This window comes from Bos javanicus, chromosome 21 (genome assembly GCF_032452875.1).
Source record: "Bos javanicus breed banteng chromosome 21, ARS-OSU_banteng_1.0, whole genome shotgun sequence".
Taxonomy (NCBI): Eukaryota; Metazoa; Chordata; class Mammalia; order Artiodactyla; family Bovidae; genus Bos; species Bos javanicus.
The window spans coordinates 16,669,662-16,692,893 of NC_083888.1; the positions used below are offsets into that span (position 1 = coordinate 16,669,662).

Sequence of the window (23,232 nt, forward strand, 5' to 3'; positions counted from 1 at the left end):
TCTCCTTTCATACTTGTTAGCATTTGTCTTACGTACTGTGGTGCTCCCGTGTTGGGTGCATATATGTTTATAATTGTTATATCTTCTTCTTGGATTGATCCTTTGATCATTATGTAGTGACCTTCTTTGTCTCTTTTCACCGCCTTTGTTTTAAAGTCTATTTTATCTGATATGAGTATTGCTACTCCTGCTTTCTTTTGGTCCCTATTTGCATGGAAAATCTTTTTCCAGCCCTTCACTTTCAGTCTGTATGTGTCCCCTGTTTTGAGGTGGGTCTCTTGTAGACAACATATGTAGGGGTCTTGTTTTTGTATCCATTCAGCCAGTCTTTGTCTTTTGGTTGGGGCATTCAACCCATTTACATTTAAGGTAATTACTGATAAGTATGTTCCCGTTGCCATTTACTTTATTGTTTTGGGTTCGAGTTTATACACCGTTTTTGTGTTTCCTGTCTAGAGAATATCCTTTAGTATTTGTTGGAGAGCTGGTTTGGTGGTGCAGAATTCTCTCAGCTTTTGCTTGTCTGAAAAGCTTTTGATTTCTCCTTCATACTTGAATGAGATCCTTGCTGGGTACAATAATCTGGGCTGTAGGTTATTTTCTTTCATCATTTTAAGTATGTCTTGCCATTCCCTCCTGGCTTGAAGAGTTTCTATTGAAAGATCAGCTGTTATCCTTATGGGAATTCCCTTGTGTGTTATTTGTTGTTTTTCCCTTGCTGCTTTTAATATTTGCTCTTTGTGTTTGATCTTTGTTAATTTGATTAATATGTGTCTTGGGGTGTTTCTCCTTGGGTTTATCCTGTTTGGTACTCTCTGGGTTTCTTGGACTTGGGTGATTATTTCCTTCCCCATTTTAGGGAAGTTTTCCACTATTATCTCCTCAAGTATTTTCTCATGGTCTTTCTTTTTGTCTTCTTCTTCTGGAACCCCTATGATTCGAATGTTGTAGCGTTTAATATTGTCCTGGAGGTCTCTGAGATTGTCCTCATTTCTTTTAATTCGTTTTTCTTTTATCCTCTCTGATTCATTTATTTCTACCATTCTATCTTCTAATTCACTAATCCTGTCTTCTGCCTCTGTTATTCTACTATTTGTTGCCTCCAGAGTGTTTTTAATTTCACTTATTGCATTATTCATTATATATTGACTCTTTTTTATTTCTTCTAGGTCCTTGTTAAACCTTTCTTGCATCTTCTCAATCCTTGTCTCCAGGCTATTTATCTGTGATTCCATTTTAGTTTCAAGATTTTGGATCAATTTCACTATCATTATTCGGAATTCTTTATCAGGTAGATTCCCTATCTCTTCCTCTTTTGTTTGGTTTGGTGGGCATTTATCCTGTTCCTTTATCTGCTGAGTATTCCTCTGTCTCTTCATCTTGTTTAAATTGCTGAGTTTGGGGTGTCCTTTCTGTATTCTGGCAGTTTGTGGAGTTCTCTTTATTATGGCGTTTCCTCACTGTGTGTGGGTTTGTACAGGTGGCTTGTCAAGGTTTCCTGGTTAGGGAAGCTTGTGTCGGTGTTCTGGTGGGTGGAGCTGTATTTCTTCTCTCTGGAGTGCAATGAAATGTCCAGTAATGAGTTATGAGATGTCTATAGTTTTGGGTTGACTTTGGGCAGCCTGTATCTTGAAGCTCAGGACTGTGTTCCTTTGTTGCTGGAGAATTTGCTTGGTATGTCTTGCCCTGGAACTTATTGGCCCTTGTGTGGTGCTTGGTTTCAGTGTCGGTATGGAGGCATTTGATGAGCTCCTGTGAATGAATGTTCCTTGGAGTCAGGAGTTCCCTGGAGTCAGGGTTTGGACTTAAGTCTCCTGCTTCCGATTATCGGTCTTATTTTTACAGTAGTTTCAAAACTTCTCCTTCTATACAGCACCATTGATAAAACATCTACATTAAAGATGATAAGTTTCTCTACAGTGAGGGTCACTCAGAGAGGTTCACAGGGTTACATGGAGAAGAGAAGAGGGAGGAGGGAGTTAGAGGTGACCCAAATGAGATGAGGTGAATCAATAGTGGAGAGAGTGGGCTAGCCAGTAGTCACTTCCTTATGTGCACTCCACAACTGGACCACTCAGAGATGTTCACGGGGTTATACAGAGAAGAGAAGAAGGAGGAAGGTAACAAAGGTGGCCAGAAGGATAAAAGGGGGAATGAAAAGGAGGGAGACAGATCCAGCCAGTAATCAGTTCCCTAAGTGTTCTCCACCGTCTGGAACACTCAGAAATTCACAGAGTTGGGTAGAGTAGAGAGAGGTTAGGGAGGAGACACAGGCGACCTGGTGGAGAAAAAGGAGGGTCCAAAGGGAGAGAGAGCAGTCAAGCCAGTAATCTCACTCCCTAGTGAAAAATGGGTCCTGAAGATTGGGTCCTTAAAGGTACAAAATTGGTAACAAATACATAAAAGCAAAAATTAAAAATCTAGAGTAGAGTTTGGAATTTCAAAAATACGATGTTAAAGAAAAGAAGAAGGAAAAGAAAGAGAGAAAGAACGAACAAACAAAAACAAACAAGGTCGCAAAAATTATAAAGAAAGTACAGGTACAAAATTGATAACTAATACCAGAGAGCGAAAATTAAAAATCTAGAGTATAGTTTGGAATTTCAAAAATACGATGTTAAAGAAAAGAAGAAGGAAAAGAAAGAGAGAAAAAATGAACAAACAAAAACAAACAAGGTCGTGAAAATTATAAAGAAAGTACAGGTACAAAATTGATAACTAATACCAGAAAGCAAAAATTAAAAATCTAGAGTAGAGTTTGGTATTTCAAAAATACAATGTTAAAAAAAAAAAAAGAAGAAGAAAAATAAAGAGAGAAAACAAACAAACAAATACGAACAATGTCACAAAAATTATAAAGAAAATACAGGTACAAAATTGATATCAAATACCAAAAAGCATAAATTGAAAATTTAGAGTAAAGTTTGGAATTTCAGATATACAATGTTATATAAAAGAAGAAGAGAAAGAAACAGAGAAGAAGAAGAAAAAAAAATCACAGAAATTATATAAAAAAAAACTATAGGTACAAAATTGATAACATATACCAAAAAGCGAAAATTAAAAATCTAGAGTAGAGTTTGGAATTTCAAAAATACAATGTTAAAGAAAAGAAGAAAAAAACAAAAACCAACAACAAAAAAAACAAGGTCAAAAAATTATAAAATATATATATATGAAGTTTGCTGAAGAAGAAAAAAATAGGGTCTTTTTTTTTTTTTTTTTGAAAGTAATAGGTTATAAAAGTGAAAATTAAAGGAACAATAGAGGACTTAAAATTTTTTTTTTTTTCTCTTAAAAAAAAAAAAAAGAAAGAATGATCGTAAAAATAATAAAAATATATCTAGGACTTTTTTGTTTCTTTTTTTGTGGGTGTTGTGGGTTCAGTTCATTTTTGGCTAGTTCCTTGGTCAGATTTATATTTCTCAAGATCTATAGGCCCCTTCCTATGTAGTCCGTAGTAACCACAGGGTTTTGATCTATTGCCTGTAGCTTCCAAGGCGTTTCCCTCTGTTATATCTTCTTCTGTTTGCTAGTCTCTTCAGTATCTGGTTTCCGCCCTGACTCAAAGGGCACGGTGGAGGACACTTTTTTTTTTTTTTTTTTAGGCTTACTTGTTCAGTCGCGCTGTGGGGAGGGAGGGAGGGAGGGTGCAAACAAATAACACTGGCGTGGGCTCGCAGTGCCTCAGCCACCCTGGGTCTGCCCCCGCTCACGGCGCGTGTAGCCTCCCTGTCCACACTGCTCAGACTCTAGGTTGTTCCGCCGGGAACAATCCGAGGCTGGCCCTGGGCTGCATGCACCTCCCAGGTCCAAGCCGCTCAGGTTCAGGCACTCGGGTAGTCCTCAGAGGCGCAGACTCAGTTGGGCCTGCGTTTTGTACTCTTCCCAGGTCTGAGCGCCAATTTGCTCTTCCCAGGCGAGCGCCAATGCTGCGACTTATTGCCTCCCCGCCACTCGGTTATCTGGATGTAAAACCGGCGCACCTTCTCAGGCAGATGTTGACCGTCCAGACCCCCAAGAAGTTTTAGTTAGCAAAGAAGCCTGCTTACAATTTTATAGATAATGTCTCTCTGGGGCTGCGATTGCCCCCTTCCGGCTCTGGCTGCCTGTCACCGGAGGGGGAAGATCTGCAGCCGGCTATCTCTGTTCAGTCCTTTGTTCCGTGCGCGGGCCTGGCGGTCTTAGGTTAGGGCTGGCTTTTCGCGTGGTAGGTATCCCACAGTCTGGTTTGCTAGCCCAAATTATTTCGCTCAGATAGCGCTCAGGGTATTCAGGCCAGATTCTTACTCTCAGCGATGCAGCCCACGCCGCGCCTCCCTGCCCAGCCCCGATTCGCTAATGGCGGATGCAGGCGTCTGCGCTGCTTCTCTGCTGGGGGAGTTACCGTAGGGCTCGCAATCTGCGAGTTTTAAATTGTTTATTTATTTTTTTCTCCCTGTTATGTTGCCCTCTGTGCTTCCAAAGCTCGGCACAGATTCGGCAGTGAGAAGGTTTCCTGATGTTTGGAAACTTCTCTCTTTTTAAGATTCCCTTCCCGGGACGGAACTCCGTCCCTCCCTCTTTTGTCTCTTTTTTTTTGTTTTTAATATTTTTTCCTACCTCCTTTCGAAGAGTTGGGTTGCTTTTCTGGGTGCCTGATGTCCTCTGCCGGCATTCAGAAGTTGTTTTGTGGAATTTACTCGACGTTTAAATGCTCTTTTGATGAATTTGTGGGGGAGAAAGTGTTCTCCCCGTCCTACTCCTCCGCCATCTTGGCTCCTCCTCAATTCCTGTCTTCCTTCTCTCACTAGAAGGTAAGTTCTATGGGATCATGGACCTTGGTCTGTTCCATTATCTCTGGGTCTCAGTACCCTTTCATAGTTGGTGCTCATTAAATGTTTGTGAAAAGAATTATTTAAATGGGTAGATAGATGAATAAATATGACAATTACAATTATGTTGAATAAAGTGGTGATGAGATAAAAGCAATTCTTTTATATTGTTTACCCAGTTCATCTCATTTTGCATAAATTATTTATTTGTGATGAATGTTGATAAATACTGACATGAGTGCTGAGAAAAATTATCTTCTTTCTTTTTATTTAAGAAATACAATCTTACATATAAATTATCCTTGATTAGGCTAGCCCTATAATTTGGAGGCAAGGGAACTGTGCCCATGATTCTGAAGAATCACATCTGTAGCTTGTCTCGATATTTCTCAGGATGGCATATGTTTTGAATAAACATATGCCTGTTGGTAACATATGTTTTGAATATTCCATCGCAGGATGATGACTTGGAAACAGATGTGAACAAGCTGAGCTCCAAACCTGGTCTTGACCGACCTGAAGAAGAACTAATGCAATACAAGGCAATGTGTCTTGAGCTCTCCTGCAGCTTTGAGGTAGGGTGTCAGCTGTGGTTCTGCTCCTTGGTGATGCCCATGGGTTCTTTGCAGGTGTTGGGAGGCCAGACAGGTTTCCACAAGGAAAGCATCACTCATTTTTAGCAATCTGCTTCTGGGATCTTTCTGAAAGAGAAGCATAAGGCTAAACACAAACGTGAGAAGGTGGCAGAGCCACAGATGCATGCAAGGGTTCTACAGTGTGGCCCCGGGACCTAGGAAGGAAGTAGGATGAAGGTTCACATTGCAGCCTGTTGTCTGGTGGGCAAGATGCCTACCCCCACGCACTGATAAGCAGTGAAAATCTTGGTGATTTAATTGTCCCCTTATCAAAATGGAAAGGTTGTACTCCTTGGCTTTCTGAAGGTGACCAGCCTGATTCTAGGGTTTCTTTGTTAGTGGATACAAATCAAGAACTTTATACCTAGTGATGTCAGTTCAGTGACTAGTTGCTGCTGCTACTGCTGTTTCCACCCAATTTTAGACCTACTTTTCGACCTCCATTCTTTTCTTATGATTCTTAATAAAGCATGAATTTAGCCACTTCTAAGAGTATAAGCTAAGTCACTTATAGAAGAGAGTTAACATGCTGCATTTTGCTCTAGAAAGCAGAAGGGGATCAATGGGTAAAAGGTTCAGGGAAGGAAATTTTAATTAAATGTAAAAAGTAATATCTTAAAAATAAATCACCCACAAATGCAAAGAAGCACCTTGGGATGCAAGGAAGCTTCTGTAAGTGAGTTGTTTGACTAGACTGAATACTTGGGGTATCGCAGGAGGCACTCACGTAGAACTGTACTAGACCCATTGAATTCCCCTTCTAAATGCGAGTTGCTAGGATTCTACCATTTCTTTGACTCTTGAAGCTTAGACTTTTTGTTGACTGACCTTGGAAAATGCTTTCCAGTTGACAGGATTTATGCTTAGCTCTGTGCCCAGAGAGTAAGGACAGGGATCAGATTGCATTCTCTATTGGAAGGAAACAATGACATATTCCTTTCCCCTTTTAACTTGAAGGAACTGGAGTCCAAGCCTGGAGATGATCTGAATTCTGACGAGACTGAGTATGCCAACCACCATCACATTCCGACTGCTGCCTCCCCAAAGGGGCTTTGCTTGAATAAGGACCAAATCTCCGGGGGACAAGAAAAAGAAGTCCCGGTCCAAACCTCTCTTCTGAGCAGGGTGAAGATGGGGAGGTCCAGCGTACATGTAACTTCCAAAAGAGGACCTGGGATGAATTCATACCGAAATGTACACTCTAATGGTCCTGGGATAGGTTCTTCTGGAAGTGACGTCTCAGACATTCAGGCATCCTTCCGAGAGGATGCTTGGGACATGGATGCAATTTCCTGCCCAAGGATAAGTGCTTCCTTTTCCAGTTCCACTAAGACTAGAGAAACTGCCGAATTCATAGATCAGCTCCTGCAGACACATCCAAAGCCTATGGTCTTCCATGACCCCTATCTTTATATGGCCAAAGCCAGGAGAACCACATCTGTGGCTGACTTCAGCATGATGGCATTTCCTGATTTCTGGGGACATTGTCCACCTCTCTCTGCCCAGCCTATGTTGCAACGTAAATGTGGAGTCCAAAGGTGAGGGTGTTACTAACTTGGGAGCTATGTGTTTTTTCCTTCTTCAGTAAATATTGTTGTAGGTGGAATGGTTGGTGCAGATAGTTCTGTTATCCTCAAGAAAGTGAACATTAGTCAGGAGCATCTGAAAACCCTTAAGGACAAGCTTCCTTGATGGTCCAGTGGTTAGGACTTACCTTCCAATGCAGGGGGTGCTGATTCAGTCCCTGGTCTGGGAGCTAAGCTCCCACATGCAAAAACACTAAAGCATAAAAACAGAAACAATATTGTAACAAATTCAATAAAGACTTTAAAAATGGTCCACATCAAAAAAAAATTTTTAAATCCCCACGACCTTTAAGAACATTTTTGCCAAATATACAAGCTTGTTTCTCTACTAGGACATTTCAGAACCAAGTATAGAATGGTAGACCTTAAAGTGAAAAGTGAAAGTGTTGGTTATTCAGTTGTGTCCAACTCTTTGTGACCCCATGGACTGTAATCCACCAGGCTCCTCTCTCCATGGAGTTCTCCAGGCAATAATACTGGAGTTGGTTGCCGTGCCCTCCTCCAGGTAGTAGATGTATGTCTGCAAAATGAGTTTCTTAGATGATTCCAATGCAACTGCTTAGCTCCTGTCCATTGCAAATCCTACAAAAGGAAAAGATTATCTAGTTCCACCAAACACTGGGATCGTTCCCTAAAGGAATTCCTCAGGAAAACAGACAAACAAACAAACAAGTGTGGATTGTTTGGGATCATTTTTCTCATTCACTGCAAATTGGAGTCTGATCTCTCGATGCGAGGATGTGACCTCCACGCAACAGTCCCAACCTTACAGAACTTGACTTGGCTTGGGGAAGAGTTTGGCTGCATCACTGAGGATTGTAAGGAAAAAATGCATCTTCCATCGTTGGGTGATGGATTATTCCCAGCATGCATGGAAGGGAGTTTGCGTTGGGAATGGCCTAGTGAGAAAATTACTAAAGCCGAGGGGAAAAAACCTATCTCCATGGAAAAAAAATGAGTATATATGCATTAAGTCTATGCAGTAAAGTGTGCATAGCAGTGAAAGTGAATGTCGTGTCCGACTCTTCACGACTGCATGGACTGCAGCCCACCAGGCTCCTCTGTCCATGGGATTTTCCAGGCAAGAGTACTGGAGTGGGGTGCCATTGTCTTCTCCAATGCATGAAAGTGAAAAGTGAAAGTAAAGTCGCTCAGTCGTGTCCGACCTCAGCGACCCCATGGACCTCAGCCTTCCAGGCTCCTCCGTCCATGGGATTTTCCAGGCAGGAGTACTGGAGTGGGGTGCCATTACCTTCTCCAGTGCATAGCAGTAAGTTTTATTAACTTATATTCAAGTTCATCAGCAAATTGACAGTGGACCCCAAGAAAAAAGTGTTCCTACTTGGTCTTTTGGCTGACGTCTCTGACATCTGACATCTCTGACCTTATCTTAATGTTCTGTTTCCCGAGAGACTCACGGCAGGGGCTGGCTCACCTCCACACCCCTCTGGCCAGGATACTTTCTCCTGAATTCAAGCCTCGTGTTGACCTATCCTTCCTCTTCTCCTACCACACCCTACCACAGAGACCTGGAATGGAAATTTAGGGAGGGAATCTGAAAGATCCTTAGGTAGCCTTCCTCTCTTGTACTACAATCTCCCGGATATTGCTGTTTCTTGGGCTTCTCAGGTGGCACAGAGGTAAAGAATCCACCTGCCAATGCAGGAGACACAGGAGAGCTGGGTTTGATCCCTGGGTCGGGAAGATCCCCTGGAAGAGGAAATGACAACCTATTCCAGTGTTTTTGCCTGGAGACTTCTATGGACAGTGGAGCCTGGGGGGCTACAGTACATGGGGCTGTAAAGAATCAGATTTGACTGAGCACACTTTGCTGTTTCTTAGACAAAAGATGTTTCTTAGACATAATCTTTTGGAGCAAACAGAACCAAGGAGTATAAATGATACCAAAGTTTAAGGTCTTACTGGCACCTCCTAGACCCTGAGGAGGCTAACAGTCAGCAACCCTGATGTCTCCTGTCTTAGTGTAAAGGACCCTCTTATTCCCACAGCCAGAAGCTCTCAGAGTCCTTCAGCCCGAATGCTCTCGACAAAACTCTCCTTCAAATAGACAGTTCTCCTAAAACCACAATCTGGCATCACAGCTTCGTACATTCCTACTGCTCGGTGCAGTTTTATTGCTTGATAATGAAGAAAAGGGAGGAGGCATACTGCTTTTTGTACTCATTCAGCTCGAGGTTGGGGTATTATTGCATTTTTCTTTCATAATTCACTGATGACTCCCAAAGTGCTTTCCACATGACATAGGATGAATGGGATAAGGAGTGAAGGCCAACCCTTAAAATGTTTCCAATTTTCCATTCCAGGATCAAGATACTTGAGGATGTCCGGAGACTCATCCAGCCAAGTGATATTATAAATAAGGTTGTCTTCAGTTTAGATGAGCCTTGGTAGGTGGTCCTGAACATCAGTGGAGTGAGGGTGAGGGGTGGTGGGCATATTGAATAACCTTTTAATGGCATGTGAATATGAATATTTTAAGTTAGTAATCCATTCCTTCTCCTGAAAACAACACAGTGAAAATTCGTGTTAAAGATCTGTAAGATAAAGCTTATCTCTAAGAAATGTCAAACTGTGTCTAAGAATAGCAGTCACTCCTATAATAACAGGTTCTTTAATTCATTTCAGGCCTTTGCAAGATACTGCTTCTGACTGCTTGCAGTTCTTCTCTGCGTTTGAGTCCGGAAATCTTCGCAAAGCCATCCAAGTGCGTGAGTAAGTAAGGAAAGCTGCAGGGGTAGGTCCTGGCAGCTCAAGCCAGCATTTTGCAACTATCTGTCCTGTCCTCTGTTTTCAGGGACCTCACATTGATAGTTTGAAATCTATCATGGTGGGAGCATTTACAACATACAAACCGCCCAGCATGTGAAGGTTTTTTTATTTTCCTAACAGTTGATTGTTAAATGTTTACCAACACGCCAGGGAACTCATTAGCTGATGTCAAGAAAGTGGAGACTTTTACTTCTCAGGTGGTCTGGTGATTAAGAATCCACCTGCCAATGCAGGGACTGTGGGTTTGATCCCTGGTCTGGGAAGATCCCACATGCAACTCACAGATCATGTAATGATAGTGTCTATACACAAATTTCCCCAAATGTCACAAAGACCTTTATGGCTTTTTTTTTTTTTTTTTAAATTCCAGAACTCTATCAAAGACCACATACTTGGCACACACATTAATGTAGAACTATTCACTTCATCATCTTTTTATGGCCTTTCATGACACTGACACTGGTGTTTTTAAAAATTCAGAGTGGGTTATTGTAGAAGGACCCACAACTAGAATCTGTTTCCTGCTTCATGATTAGATTCTAGAGAAACATTTATTTTGGCAACAATTTTACATTGGTGATGATTTTACATTGCCATTTCCTAATGTCATAAAATGGCAAGGACACAATGTTATTTTGTTTTACTGTTGGTGATACTGACTTTGATTACTTGCTTAACAAGACTGGGTGCTTGAAAGAAAAAAAAATCTGATTCAAGTCCTCCCCCTGCTTCAAACCCTATTGTGACTTTATCTTAGAATAAAGCTCAATTTTATGAAAAAGAGTGTGTCAAGGGGCAGGGATAAGACTTTTTTGAAAACAAAATAACCTGATGATAATGTTAAGTCAAAACTGCATTGCCAATTTTGTTGCTAAAGCTCAAAAAATATTTTTTGGAGACATAGTGACAGGGTGGAGACACATAAGGACTTTCTGGGGTGCAGGAACTGTTCTACATATTGATCCAGTGAACTGTCAGACAGGTGTGTGCAGATGAATTTGTTTAAACTCATTGAGTTGTACATTCAAGATTTGTATACTTTAGTGCATATAAGCTAAATTAATTAAAAAGGGGGGGGGACAGACAAATCCTTCATTACTAGTCTAATTCATGTTTGTTGCCCTGATGGGGATTTACATATGCTATTTTAAAGGTTCATATAGTCAAGGCTATGGTTTTTCCTGTGGTCATGTACGGATGTAAGAGTTGGACTGTGAAGAAGGCTGAGTGCTGAAGAATTGATGCTTTTGAACTGTGGTGTTGGAGAAGACTCTTGAGAGTCCCTTGGACTGCAAGGAGGTCCAACTAGTCCATTCTGAAGGGGATCAGCCCTGGGATTTCTTTGGAAGGAATGATGCTAAAGCTGAAACTCCAGTACTTTGGTCACCTCATGTGAAGAGTTGACTCATTGGAAAAGACTCTGATGCTGTGAGGGATTGGGGGCAAGAGGAGAAGGGGATGACAGAGGATGAGATGGCTGGATGGCATCACTGACTCGATGGATGTGAGTCTGAGTGAACTCCGGGAGTTGGTGATGGACAGGGAGGCCTGGCGTGCTGCGATTCATGGGGTCGCAAAGAGTCAGACATGACTGAGTGACTGATCTGATCTGATCTGATTCTACTTAATCTTTACAAGCAGTACTGCAAGTTTAGACACTATTTCTAATTTTCATATGAGGAGACTGATGCTCGAAAGTCATGTCTAGCATCAGATAGTAATGGCATATCCAACCAGATGTGACCACATTTTTCTCTGGAATATAGCACACTTATGTTTTTCGACCTGGATAGACACTTCATTGTTACTGTCATCGTTCAGTTGCTAAGTCATGTCTGGGTCTTCGTGACCCCATGGACTGCAGCACGCCAGGCTCCTCTGTCCTCCACTATCTCCCAGAGTTTGCTCAAATTCATGTCTGTAGGGTTTGTTTGATCTCCTTGCAGTCCAAGGGACTCTCAAGAGTTTTCTCCATCACCACAATTCAAAAGCACCAATTCTTTGACACTCAGCCTTATTTACGGTCCAAGTCTGACATCCGTACATGACTACTTGAAGCTTTCTTACTGTTTAATAAAAAGATGTGCTCTAATTGTATAACTGACTCTTTTAATACCAGGATACTGCTTCTCTCTCCTTAAATTTCTAGAGCCTGTGTCCAAAATTGTGAGACAAGGATGAAAACTAAAGCTTACCAGCCAACTAGATCCTGGGTCTTAGATCTGTCATCCAGAACCTGAGATGTGTGGACTTCTCATTGTTAGAAGTTCTGTTGAAGGCTTTTAACCCACCCGTTTTGATTCTGCCTTTGCAGGTTTGAGTATGACTTACTGGTCAATGCTGATGTGAATAGTACGCAACACCAGCAGTGGTTCTACTTCAAGGTGAGCGGTATGAGGGCTGCTGTCCCCTACCGCTTCAACATCATCAACTGTGAGAAGCCCAACAGCCAGTTCAATTATGGTATGTGCACTCAGGGAAGAGAGACTTTCACAACAATACCAAAAATGATGTCACTTTTGAGTGTTGGACCAAGCTCTGCTTGGGTTGCATAGGGTTTGAAGTTGGGATGGTACGTTTTGGTTAAGCTAAATGGTGAGAAAGCCGCCAACCTAGAGCAAATTTCTACTGTGGGAGGGGAATGGGGAACTCTCCTTCTGCCATGCAATGTAACTAAAGGAAGTCCCCTGCATATGAACCTTCAAGTTGCAAACTTTCCAAGATGTAAACATGCATTTGCACATCCAGTCACTTAAGTTAGTTCACGTGTGTGGTGTACATTGTCACCCCCATGCATCCTCTATAAAGAGTTGTTCTTTTGTGTACTGTCCAGTAATGTATAGAGTATGTAGTACAGTAGCTTTATCTCAAGCCCATGGTGTGTGGAAGTAGGTGTAAAACAGTGGTGTTGTAGCTGGTACATTACAATCCAGGAATCACTGGATCATTTTTTTTTCAAGAAAGTAGATAGAACTGAATCTAGCAAGGAATCAGAACCTATGCCATCAATATTAAGCATGAGTGACATTGGAGCTTGCCCTCCATCTCCTATTGCTGACGATCCTTCAGCTCTACCATCTCCCACCTTCTCTCCCTCCTCCATCAGTAACTCTTCTGGCCTGTTCACTTGATTCCAGCCCCTGTATGCCAGCTATTGTACTGAATTACTGTACTTTTCAAGGTACTGTTCTATGAGATTAAAATTAAAAAAAAATGTCTTTGCTATGTGTAATTTGTGTGCAAAGTATCATAAACCTATTACAGTACAGTACTATATAACTGATAATGGTAGTTGGGTACTGAGGCTAATTTATTGGACTTATGAACAAATTGGACTTAGGCATGCTGTCTTGGAACAGAACTCATTTATATGTAGGGGACTTACTGTATCTCATGTAACTTTTCACAACTACCTGCCTCCCTGTCTCAGCTTGAACTTTTTGAAGTCAGTGAGCCCTCTCACTTATCCCTTCTCTCCATCTCTTGAACTCCCCAGGAGCACATGCATTGCTCTGTTTGTGCCAGACAGGCAAATAGCACAATTCAACGGAACAACGCTCATTTACACTCTCAGAAAACAGTGCAGAACATTTAAATTCTCCCTAACACCTGTGGCCGTTTTAGAGGAGGCATTCAAGGGACAAAGAGTGATTAGGAGCCCATATTTATCTTGAATGTTTCTAGAAACTGGAAGTTCTGCCTGTTACTGTTAGCTCATATACTAATGCACTGAGTGGCTTTGAGGAAAGAAAAAGTATTCCCACATCTCCAGGCTCGAGCACAGGATGTTGCGTCTGTCTGGCAGTGATGAAATAGACTTTTGCTGGTATAGAAAGAGAAAAGGGAATCCTTGACTCTTGAATTCACTTGCTGTAGCTGTTGTAACAAATTGTCTCATATTTTGTGGTTTTTAAGAAGACAAATGTATTCTTTTACAGTTCCGAAGTCCACAAGTCCCAAATCAGCTTCCCTGGGCTTAAGTCGAGGTGTTGGAAGGCTTCCTCTGGACAGTCTAGCAGATTATTTATTTTTGTTCTCCAGCTTTCAGAGCTGTACTCCTCACATTCCTTGGCTCATGGCCCCTTCCACCATCTTCAGCATCAGAGCATCTTCAAATCTCTCTGCTTCAGTCACATTGCTTCTCCTCTAAACTCAAACCTCTCCCAGCCTCTCTCTTGGAAAGACATGTGTGACTGAATTTAGGGACAACCAGGATCTCCTCCTCTCAAGATACTTAATTTAATCATATCCACAAAGTCTCTTTTGTCATAGAAGGTTAACACACAGCTCCCAGGGGTTAAGACCAGGGTATCTTTTTTATTTTTCAGATACTCCTAATTTTATTTTATTTATATATTTATTTATTTTTGGCCACACAGTGTGACATGAGAGATCTTAGTTTCTGAAAGTGTTAGTCACTCAGTCATGTCTGACTCTTGGCAATCCCATGTGGTTAGCCTGTCAGGCTCCCCTGTCCATGGAATTCTCCAGGCAAGAATACTGGAGTAGGTTGCCATTCCCTTTTCCAGGGGATCTTTCTGACTCAGGGATAGAACCCTGCTCTCCTGCATTGCAAGCATATTCTTTATTGTCTGAGCCACCAGGGAAGCCCAGGATCAAGCTTGTACCCCCTGCACTGGAAGTTCAGAGTCTTTACTGGACTGCCAGGGAAAGCCCAAGATCTGGGTATGTTCCAGGGCTGTTATTCAGCCTACCACAACTCTCCTTTCCTTTTTTCCCCCCTCATGGATTAATCCTGCCTTTATTTTGTGTAGGGATGCAGCTGACTCTGTATTCCGTGAAGGAGGCTCTTCTTGGCAGGCCCACCTGGGTACGGACAGGCTACGACATCTGTTATTACAAGTAAGTTAGACTGTTAGCTTCCCTTGCTCTCTCATTCTCTCTCAGCTTCCTCCTTCTCCATTCTAAAAAATGTCTTTAAAAAATATTTATTTGCTATTTATTTATTTCTCTGCGACAGGTCTTAGTTGTAGCATACAGGATCTAGTTCCCTGACCAGGGATTGGACCTGGGCTCCCTACATTGGGAGCATGGAGTCTTAGCCACTGGACCACCGGGGAAGTCCTTCCTGCTTCTCCATTGTAATCTTATCAACCTGATCAATCTGTGCTTTTCTGGTTTACTCATCACCCTCTCAATGACAAATGTTGTGTCTTTCGGAAGCATAAGCATGTTAAATGACACCCACAGTAGACCACAAGAAATATCTTTTGGTTTTGTGAAAAGTCATCTATTCTTATTTAAACACATCAAAACCTTTAGACCTTGTTGTTGGGTACAGACTCAACCTATGACTAGGGCATCAGCCTTCAGTTTCTTTCCTATTTCCATTTGTCTCAGTGAACAAAAATGTCTCAGATATTCTGGCTTATTCTTATCCATCCTGCACTTCAGTTTTCCAAAGTAGGTAATCGTGAATATGTGACAAATACACCTAAGTAACTATTCCTCCACAGCAAATGACGTTTTGGACAAAAGTAAAAGAGAAAAGTATTTCAGAATTCATCTTCAACTCTTGATCAGTAGCCAGTTTCATCAACTTATCCTGTAAAGTTGTAATGAAATTTGAATTATCCATGTATTTTGATAAAACAAATTCATTCCAGGCCCATGAATTGCTTATTTGTGCAGTTTCCTTTGATAGAAAATAAAATAGAAATTCATAAGACAAAAAAAAAAAAAAAAGAGATAGGAATTGCGGACAGGTAGAAGTGATGTAATTAATTATTAGTTCATTGCTGCTGCTGCTGCTGCTGCTGCTAAGTCGCTTCAGTCATGTCTGACTCTGTGCGACCCCATAGACGGCAGCCCACCAGGCTCCCCGTCCCTGGGATTCTCCAGGCAAGAACACTGGAGTGGGTTGCCATTTCCTTCTCCTGTGTATGAAAGCGAAAAGTGAAAGTGAAGTCGCTCAGTCGTGTCCGACTCTTAGCGACCCCATGGACTGCAGCCCACCAGGCTCCTCCGTCCACGGGAGTTTCCAGGCAAGAGTACTGGAGTGGGTCGCCAGTGCTTTCTCCAAGCATTAACTTTCAGCATCCTCTGGGGAGTAAGGGTGGAGAGGGAATAGCTCCCCCTAGAGGCTGCTTCCTTGGCTGGGGGATAAAGCATCAGTTTAAGGGGACTAAGCATTTGCCCAGAAGAGAAGGAAGAAATCAGACATCCCAAAGCAGAGCCTTGGCCTAAAGAATGCCTGTGTTAATGTTAATAGCTTTTAGATTCATTAACAAGACAATTGTTATGTGATTAAAGAGCAACAGAGGGGTAACATGAAAACCATGCATGTGTAATGTAATTCATTTTTCGTCTTCCAATCATGAATCCAAGCAGATGAATGGATAAGATTGCTACCCAGTCACGTAGCTTGTTTTACAATGATTGGCCACATTGTGTTAACATATTTCCAATAGTGTGATCTAACAACAGGATAGATATGTGTATCTCTATTCAACCACAAATCAGAGTAATTTTCCCTAAGGTAAAATGCCTTAGATTAGAAAATGTATTTGTTTCCCTCTTTTACTTAACACAATCTTTTTAAAAATATATGGTATTTTATTGCAATTAATTGCATCTTCTTTCTATTAGAGTGAATCATTGACTTTTAATTTTTTTACTGGAGTATAATTCCTTTTCAATGTTGTGTTAGTTTCTACTGTACAATGAAGTGAATCAGCTATACGTATGTATATGTCTCCTCCCTTTCGAGATTCCCACTCCCCTTCCACCTTCCCCGCCCCACCCCTGTAGGTCATCACAGAGCACTGAGCTGAGCTTCCTGTGTTTACAGCAGCTTCCCCCAAGCTGTCTGTTTTACACATGGGAATGCATATATGTCGGACTTAATCTCACTATTTGTCTTACCCTCCCCTTTCCCTCATGTGTCCCTAGGTCTGTTGTCCTATGTCTGTTCTCTAATTCCTGCCCCACAAACAGGCTCATCTGTACTATCTTTCTACATTCCATGAAAAAGTGAAAGTGAAGTTGCTTAGTTGTGTCCGACTCTTTGTGACCCCATGGACTGTAACCTATCAGGCTCCTCCGACCATGGGATTTTCTAGGCAAGAATTCTGGAGTGGGTTGCCATTTCCTTCTCCAGGGGAATCTTCTTGACCCAGGGATCGAACCTGATCTCCTGCATTGCAGGCAGATGCTTTACCATCTGAGCCGCCATATGCATTAATATATGATAATTTTTCACTCTGCTCTAGAAGATTATTTTTTTCTTCATCCCTGCTTTTATCCTGTCTAATATATTTATTTGGGACAACTTTGCCTCCTTATTTCTTTGTCTCCGATGTGTCATCAGGCGCTCAGAAGTCCTTTGACTGTTTACATTCTTAGATTTAGTACCACGTTTCTAAAGGATCGGCTGGGTGCTTATTGTGGAAAGAACCATGAGCCGTGGTACCTGAGTATATCTATGGGAAGGTGAAAGGAAAAAAGAGAGCACTCAGGAAGAATGGGATATTCATTTCCCTTAAAAAGTGATAGCAATAATGATCAATTAAGGAAATGGGCTGACTGCTTTTTGGGTTGGAGCATCATCACGTAAAAAGTGATCTCCAAAGTATTTTGATAACATATATTAATCCATGGATTTTTAAAATGATTTATTTATTTATTTGTGGCTGTGGCGAGTCTTTGCTGCTGAGCACGGGCTTTCTCTAGTAGAGGTGGCTGGGGGCTACTCTCTAGCTGCGGTGTGCAGGCTTCTCATTGCAGTGGCTTCTCTTGTGCAGAGCGCGGTCCCTAGGCATGCAGGCTCAGCGGCTGTGGCACATGGGCTTAGTTGCTCAATAGCATGTGGGATCCTCCCAGATTAGGGATTGAACCTGTGTCCCCTGCATTGGCAGGTGGATTCTTAACCAATGGACCAGCAGAGAAGCCCCAATCCATGGACCTTTATAATTTGTTCACAATTTTTAAAATTCAATTATATAAATCTTGCTGTACTAGTATATTATGTACCCTTAGAAAACATGCAAAAAGTTTAGAATTTTAAATCATGGGGAAAAGATGAGAAAAATAATTTAAAATTTAAATCTTTAAATTTTAAATGTAAAATTATTATATTTTTGTACTATTGATAACTCGGGGCATCCTGTACCCTTAAAGTTGACCATGAAAAATATAGTTGTAAAGTGTCTGGTGGATAATTTTGAAAAATTGTGGTTAACTCCCCAGATCTAATTAGTGAATTTTTATGCAAATAAGAATTCTTGAGAAAGAGCTAGTATTAAGGGTAGGAGATGAATCATGTCAGTTCTTCCCTTCTCTTTGTCATTCATGCTTACAATGTAATATTATCAGTCTCTGAATTCCAAGCTGAATTTAGAAAAAATGAATTGTCTGTATTGTAGGGTTTAATGTAGATAATATAATCTGTAAATCCACTTGAGAAGTCTTCTGCAAATTTAAATACCTTGCCAGAAAGTGAAAGTGAAGTTGCTCAGTCGTGTCCGACTCTTTGCGACCCCGTGGACTGTAGCCCAACAGGCTCCCCCGTCCGTGGAATTCTCCAGGCAAGAATACTGAAGTGGGTTGCCATTAGAGATGGTGAGCTATTCCCATCCCTCCCTCAGGAAGCCTCCTGTGTAGCAATCCATACTTAACTATCTGACATATGAAAACCATCGATATGCAATGTAATATATTTTCCATATTCTAGCCCTGGAAAACAACAGAGAAGAATGGATAACACTGTTACACTATTGTTGCAGGCAGGGGGACCCCTTCCAGGACCCGAGAGTGGGTTCTTGTCTAACACTGGGAAGTGAATTGTCCAAGGAGACATTGACAAATCAGGAGAGCTTATTGTTAAGGTGGGGCCCAGGTGGAGAGCAGGGTAAGGGAACCCAGGAGGACTGCTCTGATAGTTCACCATCGCAGTTTTTACGGTGATGGGATTAGTTTCCCAGTTGTCTCTGGCCAATCATTCTGACTTGGGTTCCTTCCTGGTGGTGTGTGCATTGCTCAACCAATATGGAGTGCAGCGAGAAGGAGTCTAGGAGGTTGACTGCACAAGCAGTTTCTCCTTTTGCCCTTTCCTGAATTCTTCTGGTGGATGATGGCTTGTTGGTTCCCTTATTCCTTACCAGGACCTCCTGTTAGGAGGTCATACAAGAGCTCTGCCGTCGCGCATCCTTGCCGGGGATAACTCATGCCAGTGGTTGCTGTGGTGCCTAGTCAGGGTGGGTGGTCTCAGCCAGTGTTTTTCCTAACTCTCACATCTAGCTTGTTTCACAATGATTCATCACAGTAGGTTGATGTGCAGAGCATACTGGCAGCAGTGTCAACCCTTATATTAAACCTTAGGCAACTTTGTTTCTTTCTTCTAAGATCACCATACATTTAAAGGGGAATTCTCACGTCTTCTCCCCACATTCAGTTGATTTGATCTTTCTGCCCCTTCCCTGGAATACCTACATCCCACCCCCTCGACCACCCACCTTACAGACCACTAAAGCCAGAAAACCAAAAGGGATCCTCGGAGGGAAGAAAGAAATGGGCAGGCTTGTTTTTCCATGGTTCTCATAAAAGTAAGCCAGGGCAGTTTTAGTTTCTGCTTTATTTACTTCCCCGAGGTCTGCTTCTTCTCGAACGTACACAGCTGCACACCTTTTTGAATTCTCTCTCAGCTCTGGTCTAAAGTTTTTTTTTTTTTTTTTTGCCAAAGGGCAGAGGGAGAGGAGCTGCCCACTCAGAGTGGCCATGTAATACACCACGGCTGATCTCTTCTGACATTTATCTCTGCTTGTGAGAGGGGACGGAACAGCTCACTCATGAAGATGAATGTCATACAAGAGCTCTGCCGTTGCGCAGTCTTGCTGGGGATCTCAGGAGAGAGATTTGGTGCTCTCCAGAATATTAGAAACGCCACAGACACAGGGCAGCCCGGTGACTTGGCAGCTCTGCCTTGTTGGATCCTGTTAAGTGAAATGATACACCCATGTTAAACAGAGCCATCGTCATTATGAGATTATCTAATTCCCTTTCTGTCTTGGCATTTACTTCTTTCATGCACACACACAGGAAAAAAAAAAAAAGGCTTCCCAAAAATAAAATAAAAAATATGACTTCCCAGCCTGTTTTAAAGTACAAACGGAAATAGATGGAGTTCATAACTATGCATTTGTGTACTTTGCTCCTTGCTTCATTGAAGGCTTTATGATTATAAAAGTGCAGATCCTTCCAAAGATAAATGGTTCAGGGAATGAAAAAGCAGAGGGGAGCCTTTTAACTGTGGAATGACTGATCTCTCCGTATTATCCTTGACCCAAGATGACATATCCAGGGGGCTTCCCAGATGATAGCTCAGTTGGTAAAGAAACCTCCTGCAATGCAGGAGACTCCAGTTTGATTCCTGGGTCCAGAAGATCCACTGGAGAAAGGACAGGCTACCCACTTCTTTATTTTTAGCCTTCCCTGGTGGCTCAGCTGGTAAAGAATCCTCCTGCAATGCAGGAGACCTGGGTTCGATTCCTGGGCTGGAAAGATCCCCTGGAGAAGGGAAAGGGAACCCAGTCCAGTATTCTGGCCTGGAGAATTCCATGGACTGTATAGTTCATGGAGTCACAAACAGTCAGACCTGACTGAGTGACTTTCACTTTCCCAGATGACACTAGTGGTAAAGAACTCGTTTGCCAGTGCAGGAGACATAAGAGATGCAGGTGTGATCCCTGGGTCGGGAAGATCCCCTGGAGGAAAGCATGGCAACTCACTCCAATATTCTTGCCTGAAGAATCCCTTGGACAGAGGAGCCTGGGGGGCTACAGTCCATAGGGTTGCACAGAGTTGGACATGACTGCAGATGGTGATTGCAGCCATGAAATTAAAAGACACTTACTCCTTGGAAGGAAAGTTATGACCAACCTAGATAGCATATTCAAAAGCAGAGACATTATTTTGCCAACAAAGGTCCATCTAGTCAAGGCTATGGTTTTTCCAGTGGTCATGTATGGATGTGAAAGTTGGACTGTGAAGAAAGCTGAGTGTTGAAGAATTGATGCTTTTGAACTGTGGTGTTGGAGAAAACTCTTGGGAGTCCCTTGGACTACAAGGAGATCCAACCAGTCCATCCTAAAGGAGATCAGTCCTGGGTGTTCACTGGAAGGACTGATGCTGAAGCTGAAACTCCAATACTTTGGCCACCTCATGTGAAGAGTTGACTCACTGGAAAAGACTCTGATGCTGGGAGGGATTGGGGGCAGGAGGAGAAGGGGACGACAGAGGATGAGATGCCTGGATGGCATCACCAACTCTATGATCATGAGTTTGAGTAAACTCCGGGAGTTGGTGATGGGCAGGGAGGCCTGGCATGCTGCGATTCATGGGGTCGCAAAGAATTGGACATGACTGAGCAACTGAACTGAACTGAAGCAACTTAACATGCATGTACAATGCATCTAGGGTCTAATTTGAGAGCACACTTGAGTTTCCCCAGGCTTCTTTTCCCACTAGAAGAACAGATCAAGGACAGAAAGTTCTTGGAGTCAAAGTTCTACCACCCATTAATGATGTGGTCTTGGGGCAAGTTATTCCAGCCTCTGTCAACTTCAGATTCTTCATCAGTAAAAGGGGATGTTAATGGTATCCACTTGATAGATCTGTGCTGAAGATGAAACGAAATAAGATAAAGTCCATGGAACTCATAAAAAGTGTCTGGTGCATACTAGATGTTCCGTGAATGGTAGCAATGATTCATAATTAATAGAAGCATCTTAGTGGCATCAAATACTGATGACATAAAGAATGATAATGAATAAATAACATTCACTAGATCTCCTCTGAATTATTTATCATTCAGTTATTTTAGACTTTAAGTTTATAGGTAGCCCTGATTTATGAAAACCAAAACTTCAAATTCTTGCTGTATTAAACCAAAAGACTACTTGCCCTTTTATCCATTCTTATGAGACAGATGATAGAATGAAAGAAAAAAAAAAAAACACCTTGGTTTTGGAGTTAGCCCACAATCCCATTCAATCCCATTTGGGGTTGAGTCCTGATTACTGCACTTGTTGTATGCCTGAATGCATGCTTAGTCCCTTCAGTCATGTCCGACTCTTTGTGACCCTATGGACTGTGTAGCCCACCAGGCTCCTCTGTCCATGGGATTCTCCAGGCAAGGATACTGGAGTGGGTTGCCATGCCCTCCTCCAGGGCATCTTTTTGACCCAGGAATCGAACATACATCTCCTGCATCAGCAGGCAGTTTCTTTGCCACTGAGTCACCTGGTTAGCCCTAATTATACAGTAGGAAACCTAAAAAGAAACAAGACTCATGTGAGATGAGACCATCCCCACTCACCCTGGGGGCATCTTATTAATCTTGAGTAAAGATGCGGGCTCTGGTTCTACTCCGTGTAGGTGAAAAACTTGGGGATGACAAGGCACTGGTTTGGTTTTAGTCGCTAAGTCGTGTCCGACTCTTGCGACCCCAAAGGAGCCCACCAGACTCCTTTGTCCATAGGATTCTCCAGGCAAGAATACCAGAGTAACTTGCCATTTCCTTTTCCAGGGGATCTTCCCGATCCAGGAATCAAACCTGGGTCTCCTGCATTGCAGACAGATGATTTACTGACTGAGCTACGAGGAAGCCCAATGCACTGGTTGCGTGTTTTACCTGCCTTTGAAAGAGAGCAGGACCCTGTGGTCCTTGTACCCTATGTTCTCAGCCTGCATTTTGTCTGTAGAAAAACTTTAGCCAAAGAACAAATTTAATTAGAGAAGCGAGATCGTGTAGAAACTAAGGAAAACAGACAAAGGAGACCAAATAATAACGATAAGGTAGTCCTTAAGCATAGTCAATGACACTTAGTTTCTGCTCAAGGGCTGTAGATAATATTATGAGCCATATCCTGTGAGTTGTCTTATAGATACTGAAACTCCCACCAGGTGAAATAAGTTAGCTACATGATGACCAGACTGTGGCCATGATGTAAGCTGCCACAATTCCAAGAACTGGCCTCAAAGGCATGGAAACAAACTGATCCCAGAACTGAGGATCAACTGTACCTAAAACAATCAAGATGATGCCGGTCAGACCACTGATGACCAATTTCAAGATGACTGCCAGTTGTGTTGTGTGTGTGTTGTATCTGCACGAAGCCCCTTCCCTTTGTCTATAAAAGCCCTTGCCCCTTGATTGTCAGGAGTGAGGGGGCATTGGCCTTTGGACAGGAGTCCACCCTCCCCCCAGCTGTTGGCGTCTAATCATCTAAATAAAGCAAACTTTCCTTTCCACCAGCTTGGCCTCTTTAATGGCTTTTGAATGGCGAGTAGCTAGGCCCCTCTTTTGGAGATGCCTTTACCTTCATGAGTATGTGTGTGTGGTGTGTGTGTGATTTCACACTCGTGCATGTAAAACTCTCTTCCATGTTT

At 42.3% G+C, this 23,232-nt stretch overlaps 1 protein-coding gene across 1 annotated transcript in view; it reads left to right on the forward strand.

The window, feature by feature from the left end:
- AGBL1 (AGBL carboxypeptidase 1) overlaps positions 1-23,232 on the forward strand; it is a 926,260-nt gene that overhangs the window by 181,459 nt on the left and 721,569 nt on the right. Inside the window, exons 10-15 of the mRNA XM_061394342.1 lie at positions 5,273-5,389; positions 6,407-6,987; positions 9,360-9,443; positions 9,682-9,768; positions 12,140-12,288; positions 14,601-14,688. Coding sequence (XP_061250326.1) covers positions 5,273-5,389; positions 6,407-6,987; positions 9,360-9,443; positions 9,682-9,768; positions 12,140-12,288; positions 14,601-14,688 — 1,106 coding nt within the window. The remainder of the gene's footprint in view (positions 1-5,272; positions 5,390-6,406; positions 6,988-9,359; positions 9,444-9,681; positions 9,769-12,139; positions 12,289-14,600; positions 14,689-23,232) is intronic.